At 51.4% G+C, this 7,922-nt stretch overlaps 1 protein-coding gene across 2 annotated transcripts; it reads left to right on the forward strand.

The window, feature by feature from the left end:
• Positions 1 to 7: 7 nt before the first annotated feature.
• On the forward strand, positions 8 to 6,578 carry LOC148221963 (uncharacterized). 2 transcript variants are annotated; one of them, XM_088173566.1, is made up of 5 exons: positions 8 to 2,824; positions 4,919 to 4,997; positions 5,093 to 5,220; positions 5,651 to 5,707; positions 5,853 to 6,573. In XM_088173566.1, the coding sequence occupies exons 2-5, from the start codon at positions 4,979 to 4,981 to the stop codon at positions 5,895 to 5,897; spliced, it is 249 nt and encodes an 82-aa protein (XP_088029692.1). In that variant the 5' UTR covers positions 8 to 2,824; positions 4,919 to 4,978; the 3' UTR covers positions 5,898 to 6,573. The 2 variants fall into 2 exon arrangements, with proteins under 2 accessions (XP_088029692.1, XP_088029691.1); XM_088173565.1 differs by lacking the exon at positions 4,919 to 4,997 and having other exon boundaries at positions 5,853 to 6,578.
• Positions 6,579 to 7,922: the final 1,344 nt, after the last annotated feature.

Below are 7,922 nucleotides of genomic sequence, written 5' to 3' on the forward strand. Positions count from 1 at the left end.
CAGGAAACAGTGGTCTGAACCCAGGCTAGGGAGTGAGAACTCTCACAGATGAGCTCCCAGTTCCTGTGTCAGTGCAAAAAGGTGGCTTTGCTCCTGCCAAAAAGCCAAAATGTACAGGAATGTCAGAAGAGAAGAAATGAAGGTAATAGGCTTTTATGAAGCAGCAGCTGCTTTTTTGCAGATAAATTCTACTGACCTGCAGTGCTTTAGTGTAGAGTGTTTTAATAATTAAAGGAAATGAGGTGATTTTTTTTAACATGCAGACAGTAATTCCTTCAGTCATGTGCCCACCTGGATTTTGTTACAGCAGCCAATAATCAAACGTGCACCAGCTTCATTTGTGTGCCAGTGCAAAGACTGCAATAGATAGACACAAAACAGTTCCACAGTTGCTGAAATCTTTCTACACAAAGGATTCATCAGAATTCAGCATCCAACTGTCTGGAGGTCTTCCTGCTTGGCCTTGCCTTCCGTGTGAACCTAATGAGAGCTGACAGTAATTTGAACACTTCTGGTAGTGTTTGGGGAGGTGAGAGGTGGCTGAGAATAGATAAGAGTCAGCTAAGATGCTGGCAGTGACTTGGAGGGAAAAAAAAAAAGCCTTCGACAATTGTTTTCTTTCCTTGGGAGTGATTCTGTTAGTTGCAGCTGTAAAAGCTGCTTCCTGGCAGCTGCTGTGGAAAGGTTTAAAACATAAAAAAGGCTTGGGCTTCCCAAGGATGTGCTCCCAGGCCTTGCCAACCACCTTACCAGGGACTCATTTTCCATTATTGAAACACGCATGGTCAGTAGCAGCAGAACCTCCGGCAGGATAAGCAGTTGTCCTCGTTGTCCTCGTTGTCCTCGTTTGGAAGAAGCAGCAGCTATGCTGCCACTGGCCCTGACTAAAGGCACACCTGTCCCAGGTCACCCACAGCACAAATTAAAGTGCCTGACTCAGAGGAAGGAATGGGGGAGCTCATGGCAGGGGGAAGGCTCTGGCATTTCCTTCCCAGGTGTGTACATGGAATCCAAAATAAAGAGTGGTCTGTGATGGTGTGACCTAAGAAGCATTGGGTGTTCTGTAGTCAAAGGCTCCTTGGCACAGAGCAGAGGATGAAAGTGGCCTGTGCTCTGCTAATCCATGTTTTCTGGGAGTCTCCTGTGGCAGCAGCTCGAGGTTACCATGCACTGGTGTTTTGGGTGCTGGCTGCAGGTTGCTTTCCCTCCTTCAGTGGCAGCTTTGTGCCCACTGCAGGGTGAGACCAGAGCCTGTGCAGTCTGTGAGTGGGACCCAGAAGTGTCCCTGGCTGCCACTCTGCTGTCCTGCTGCAGGAAGATGCTGGTGGCTACAGCCTGGGCTGCTGGTCAGGGTGGTCCTGGTTCTGTGGGTGATGCTCTGTGTCCCTGTGTCCAGAGAGCGGTGGCAGGGCTGTCCCCTGGGCTGTTCTCACTGAGGATGCTGGAGGCATCAGAGGACTGAGAGCCCAGCTGGGGCTGGCAGGGAGTGAGCAATGTGGTCACTGGTTAAAAATAAGTTTGGGTTTGGTGTTTGTGGGGGAGGATCCTCCTAAGGTGGCAGGAGCTGCTCAGAGGCGTGGGTTGGATGCCTGTGCTGGTCCCAACACCAAACAGAGCCTCCCTGCATCTGTTTTCAGGGTGCTCCATGAGCACATCTCCACCAAATTCCCTGGCTGCACTGACCTGGCGGCTGTGTCATGCTGGCACAGATGGGATTGCTGCCAGTGTCCCAAGACCAAGTGCTGGCAGCAAGAGTTCCCTGAGTGATTTGTGTGAGCTGAAGAATCTCTGTAAGAGCACCAGAGCTACTGATTGTAAAGTGGGCAGCACAGAGCTGAGCTGAGCTGTTCCAGGGTTTATCTGCCCTGGACATTAAAACCCGTCCCTCATTTCTGACCTAAACCTGTCAATGGGACTCTTGCTCTGGGTTTGGGGTCAGTGCAGGCTGTGGTGGAAGAGGTCTAGGGCAGAAATAGCCAGGTTTTTGGGACAAGTGACTCTCTAGAGCTGCTTGCTCCCTGCACAGGTTACCCAGAGTTAGGCTCACTCTGTCAGAGGGGGCTCCTCACACCCTGCAATTACTATAAATGAAAGTCAAATGATTGTGGGAGCAACTTTGTTGTAGAGTTGAAGGCATTAAATGGGACAAATCTTATGGGAGAGCTAATTCCTTTTATTAGGTGGGGAAAACAAATTAGCTGCGTACACAAGCCCTTTCTGACACTATTGTTACTTTTATTATCCTGTGGTGGTGCTGTTGGAAATGAGGGCATTGCATTAGAGGGAAGGCACATTATGCAAGTGTTTAGACATGCTGGTAACTGCTCTCTGCTGACAGGTATTTACTTAATGATATGTTGGAGTGAAAGCCAGGACTAGCATCGAGGGAGTTGAGAGTGCCGAGCTCTGCCTGGTCCAGCCTTGCCTGGACCTCCTGGAGCTGCCTGACACTTCCCACCCACAGGAGGCATCCCCCAAGGCCCCTTTTCTGTACTTCCAGCAGGGTCCTGACCATAGCACATTCCCAGACTGAGTCCCCAGTGCTCTCCCTGGTCCTAGACCTGGTCCCATGGATGTCTGCAGCCTCCAGAGCTGCCCTGACTTGCTTGCACTGCTCCTGCCCGTGCTGGAGGCAATAATGCCTCTTGTGGGTAGCAGTGGGACTGGTCACGTTTCCGGTGTCATGTGCTGTCCATGACGGATGGCAGAGCCAGTTTTTCTGCTCCAAAAGTGGGACTGGGGAGGAGACCGCAACACTCAAATACCCGGAGCCCTGGTTGCTGCCAGCCAGGCATCGAGGAGATCACTTCTTTTACAGCTGCAGGTAAGGCCCTTCCCTTTGTCCTTTATGCCATCCAGGGAATTTAGAGATTCACTTGTGTGTTTTGGAACAGCAGAGCAGGACAGCAGGGTGAACGAGGGTGCAGCAGGAGCATCCCTGGGACAACTCGTGCTCCGTGTGGTCCTGGGGATGGCAATGGGGGCCTGAGCTTTGAGGGAAGAACTTCAGTCCCCTGGCTGAGATGGGAGTGGGCTCACTGTGAGCCTGCTGTGCCTAGGGGGGTAAGGCCATTCAGACTTCATCCAGAAGGGTCTGAATACACAGGTTTGCTCCGTTAGCCAGAGCTCTGATCCAGCTGCACCTCCTGTCTGGCTTGGCTGTGGACAATTGCAGCTGGTCCCTGGGGACCATCAGCTGGCCGCTGGGTTTTGCTGGTTTGTCTGCCTGGGCTTTAAGAAACCAGCTCATTTGGGGCAGGCAAACCTGCCTGTGCAAAATGTGAGGTAGTTGAGGCTCCAGAGGAACAGGCAAAACTAGATCTGCTGGTCTGGGATGGGATGGGATGGGAAGAAACTGAGCATTGGCAGCCATCAGGAGCCAGCACCCAAGGCAGGGGCTGCACAGGGCGCTGGGGGACACCCCCAGGCAGGAGCTTGTCAGAGCCCACCCTGTCTCTTGGAAAACAGCAGGGTTGGTTCCCAGGGACAGAGGTAGCAGTGCAGGGGGGAATTAAAGGGGTTTAAACCCCCCCAGAGGCATTTCTTGGTGTGTGTTAGGGCAGAGCTGTCCCTTCCCAGCCCTGGCTGCTGGACTTTGGTCTGGTTGCCCATATCCTAGTGCAAAGCTTGATGTCCACCTCTGTGCTTTCCTTACCTGTACCTCGTGCCTTCCCTACTGCTCCCCTCTGGCAGTGAAGGCACAAGGCAGGGGATCCTCATGGATTTGGGGCTGGGCTCACCATGGGAGCCATGGGGCAGCTTTGGTGAGCAGGACCTGGAGTCACCTACACCTCCTCCTACCCCTTCCCAGGGCTGCCTTTCTTTTGTTAATGTTTGATTATTTTTAATGATTTTAGATTAAAATGTGATTATTTTCAATTAGTAGTTGCACTTCTTAATTACAGAGATGAATTAGATTGCTGTTCATTATTAATTAGATTTTAACTTTGCACTGATTACATCTTCTATCAGTCACTTCCCACACTCCTTTCCTTCCCATCCAAACTCCCTCTGCCCCGATGCCACCTCAAACCCCCCTGCTTCCTGCTCCCCTGCAGCATCGTGGGGGTTTAAAAACCTGCCTAGAAAATACAAATCAAAGTTATCGGCTCAGAGGCTGCAACTGGCTCCTTCAAAAGGGCCAATAACAACAACCAGATGATGTCATTTTATGGCTAAAACCATTAAAAGGAAGCATTAATATTCTGCCTCCCTCCATCACTGGCTGGAAGAGAAACTATTTCCTAATTACCTGCTGCAGCAGGGGTGGATCTGCTCTTCCCAGTGAGCAGAAAGGACCTGATCCCCTCACTCCTGCTACCCTGTTTGTGTATGAGAGGGAGGGTTTGACTTGCCCAGGCTATTTCTTAGGCTTTGTTTGGGTCTCCTGTTTTTAAAGCAAGCTGTTTCCTTTCCTTTCTTTTCATCTGTCACCTTTCAGGCACCTAATCAATGCTTGGGAGTTTTCTTACCCTTGCTCTTGGCTTCTTCTCTGCTTGCTGCTGTTTCCATTTCCCTCTCTGCCATCACTCCGTCCCTCAGGGAAGGTTGTCTTTCTGCTGGAGATTCCTAGGAGCCCCCCACACCTGCTCTTTATTGTTTCTTCCTCATTTAATTTGAAATACTTCTGTAATTTGCACCTGCTCATGGTGGGGAACTTAAGACATCTCCCTGCACATTTGTCCTGAGATTGCTCTGCTTCCATCACTCTCCACTTGCTGCTTTCCTGGGCACAGGGGGCTGCCTGGGTGGACACGAGGTTTGTCCTTTAGACAGATTATTTGTCCACAGATTATTTGATCTCCTTCCCTGCTGTTTTGGGGGTAGGAATTACACAGGGCTTCTGTGAACACTGAATGTTCCAGGGAGGCGTTTCCTGAAATGCTCACCTTCCTCCACTCTCTTGTTGCTCCTTCAGGTCCTCTCTGTTCCGTAGGTGTGACTGTTTCGTGCCCCAGAGCTCTTTGGCTTTGGTAAAATGTCAACAATCCTGAAATGTGAGTGTTTGGTGTGGGCCCAGGGGCACCTGCAGGGTTTGTGTGTGCTGGATGCTGCACGCTGGCAATGAACCTTCCTCTGTGCCCTGCTGTAGGGTTTGGACGGGAGGATAAGGAGAAAGAGGAGAAGGACAAGAAAGAGGAGAAGGAAGAAACGGAGAAGGAAAAGACTGAGGGAGAAAAAGAGGAGAAGCAGAAGAGGAGGAAGAAGGAGGAAGAAAAGGTAGGGGAATGATGGAGTTTTCTGCAGAACCATTTACATCCTGGCTATAAAGGAAAGCCACGTCTGACTCATGGCAAACCCACAACTCCAGTAGATGGAACTATGCTTTCCACAGCCTAGAAATCAGTGTCCATGGCTTTTCCACTGAGAGAAGCTGTCTCTTTGCTCCCACCATTCCTAGTTAGTTCTCCCCCGTTTTTCTCTCCAAATGGGATGCTGCCTGCACTGCACACACCGTGAAATCCTTGCTCTTGGCTCTGGAGGACTCTGTGGTGCCATGGCCACACGTGGTTCCACAGCAGCACCTGTGGTGCCAAGCCTGGCTCTAGACACCCACAGGACCAGGATTCTCTCTGACTTGAAGCTCTGGCTCGAACAGCAAAGAGTGACGGGGCTCTCAGTGATGCTTGTCTCTCTCTCTTCATCCCAGCAGGGAGATGGGGAAGAGGGCAGGAGCAGCAGCAGTTCTGACAGTGACTTGGAGGAGGTAACCTCACCCCCAGCTCCATGCGGGGCTCCCCCTTGCACCCCAGCCCTGTGGGGTTTGCTCTACAAACCTCAGTGTGGATGCTGCCAAATACCTGGGCTAGGACACTCACATGCTGTCCCTTTTCTTTCTGTTCCTGCCCCAGGACCAAGGCATTGCCAAGGATGATGAGAAGGAAGACAAGGATTAGTCTTTCCGTGCTGGAGCAGCAGTGCACGCCCTGGGCACGCCAAGGAGATGGAGATGGAAGCACCAGCTCGGGCTGGAGGGCGGCTGAGCCACTCTTAGCCAAATAAAGATGTTGTGATCTCCAAAGAGAAATGCTATTTATTCACCCAGTCACACTGCCTCGCCAGTGCTCACTGTCCCTCTGCAGAAGGAAACACTCAAGGAAAGGCAATAATAAGGGAGCTGGGACCTGGGTGAGCAGGTTTTGTTCAAGACCGTGATGGAGTCTGGAGAGAAATGCAGGGGCTCTGCCTGCCTGGCTCTGCACAGTCCCTCCAGGTTCGGCATCACCAGCATCCTCCCTGTGCCCTCCACGCCGTTTGTGGTGGGATGGAGCAGCGTAGTGGGGACAGACACCTGGTGCTATGCTGAGCTTTTAAAACCGATTTCAATTTTATCAGAAACAAACGAAAAGCAGTTATGGGGTGGGGGAACCCCGACAAACATCTCTCTTTTTGCAGCACTGACCCCAGCGCAGGGGCCGCACCTGTTCATCCCCAGCCCCGCCGCAGCCGCCGAGGGCTGGCATCGGGCGCGGCGCCAGGAAAGAAATAAGTGGGAAAAATTAGGAAAAATGAGCTGGCACCGCCATCTACCGGGAATGAGACGTGTGGCAGCGGAGCCACGGGTTTCATAACCGCTCGGCTGTTTTGTAAGGCTCCTGCAGCGCTCCGGGGACACGGAGAGAGCATCGGGGACAGGGAGAGCATCGGGGATAAGGAGAGGGCACTGGGGACAGAGAGAGAGCATCGGGGACAGGGAGAGAGCATCGGGGACAGGGAGAGCACCGGGGACAGGGAGAGCACCGGGGACAGGGAGTGCACCGGGGACAGGGAGTGCACCTGGAGCAGGAAGCGCTTCAGGATCAAGGAGCGCTCCGGGCGCAGGGAGCGCTGCAGGAGCCCTGGATGCTGGCAGGGTCCAGCAAGCAGCAAAAGGGACCTCGGAGGGGGACACAGGACCAGCATCCCGACCCACTGCTGCTGCCAGCAGTATTAGGGCAAACCCAGAAGTCTCACCATCAATAAAAACTTCAATGCAAACTTGAGCATAAGCTCTCCCTGCTGTGTTGCTGGCTTGTTTTGTTTTCCTTAAGAAGTCTATTTTTATGAGTATTTTCTTGAGTAATGCAGATTTCAGGCAAACTGAAATTTAAACTGAGATTAAAAGTCAACACCGCAGAGGATTTTACTTGGAACCACAGAATGTGGCTTTGGATGTTCTTTCCATGGAACAAATGCAGCCGGCTCTTGTATAAGCACGACAAACAGCAGGAAAGATGCTGTGGAATGTTGCCTTAATTATCCAGCACAAAGATTAAAGGGAAAACACAAAGATGGGAAAAACAAACAACCCCAAAAGCTAAACTGGGTTTCAATGACTTAGTTTGGCTTCAGCAGGGAAGAATTGATTTTAACTGCCTTAGTGCTTCATGAACCCTTGGGTGCATTAATGTAAAATAATCCCATGTGGGGTTACTTTACATATTTTACTTTTCCCTCTGTGCAAGTACATAGGACTCTTGCACAAGACACAAACTACTTCCAAATAGTAGATGGAGTTGCAGAATTTTACAGTCCCCTCAGGCCATGCTACTACAGGATAGGAATATCTTGGAATGAATTCTTTGGACATGAAAGGGGGAGGCATTGCCTTTGCTTTTTAAGACAAAGGTTGGAAACCTTTCAAGCATGCTGTGCCAGACTCTGAGGTCAAACCATGCTCACTTGGAGATGAGAGGTGTTGCAGCTTACTGGAGTGGGATTCAGCTTTCCAGCTGACAAGTATTTCATCTAAAAGCCCTGAAATTGTGCCTCAGCTCCCAAAATGGGTGGAGCCTGCAAATGTCTGTCTGCAGCTGTCCCCACAGCTACGTCCTCACACTGCCCCCAATCTCAGCATCTTCACATGCTCAAGGCAAGCGTTGGGCACTCCCTGCTCCCTGCAGTGCAGGGTGATGGTGAGAGCCAAGCCAGGCAAAGTCTTC

Source organism: Sturnus vulgaris, chromosome 15, assembly GCF_052056855.1.
Source record: "Sturnus vulgaris isolate bStuVul1 chromosome 15, bStuVul1.hap1, whole genome shotgun sequence".
Lineage (NCBI taxonomy): Eukaryota > Metazoa > Chordata > Aves > Passeriformes > Sturnidae > Sturnus > Sturnus vulgaris.

Coding starts and splice junctions, on each gene's coding strand:
- LOC148221963 (XM_088173565.1), top strand. CDS start 2,695: ATGACGGATGGCAGAGCCAGTTTTTCTGCTCCAAAAGTGGGACTGGGG. Junction 2,825..5,092: donor CACTTCTTTTACAGCTGCAG/GTAAGGCCCTTC, acceptor GCCCTGCTGTAG/GGTTTGGACGGGAGGATAAG. Junction 5,221..5,650: donor GGAAGAAGGAGGAAGAAAAG/GTAGGGGAATGA, acceptor TCTTCATCCCAG/CAGGGAGATGGGGAAGAGGG.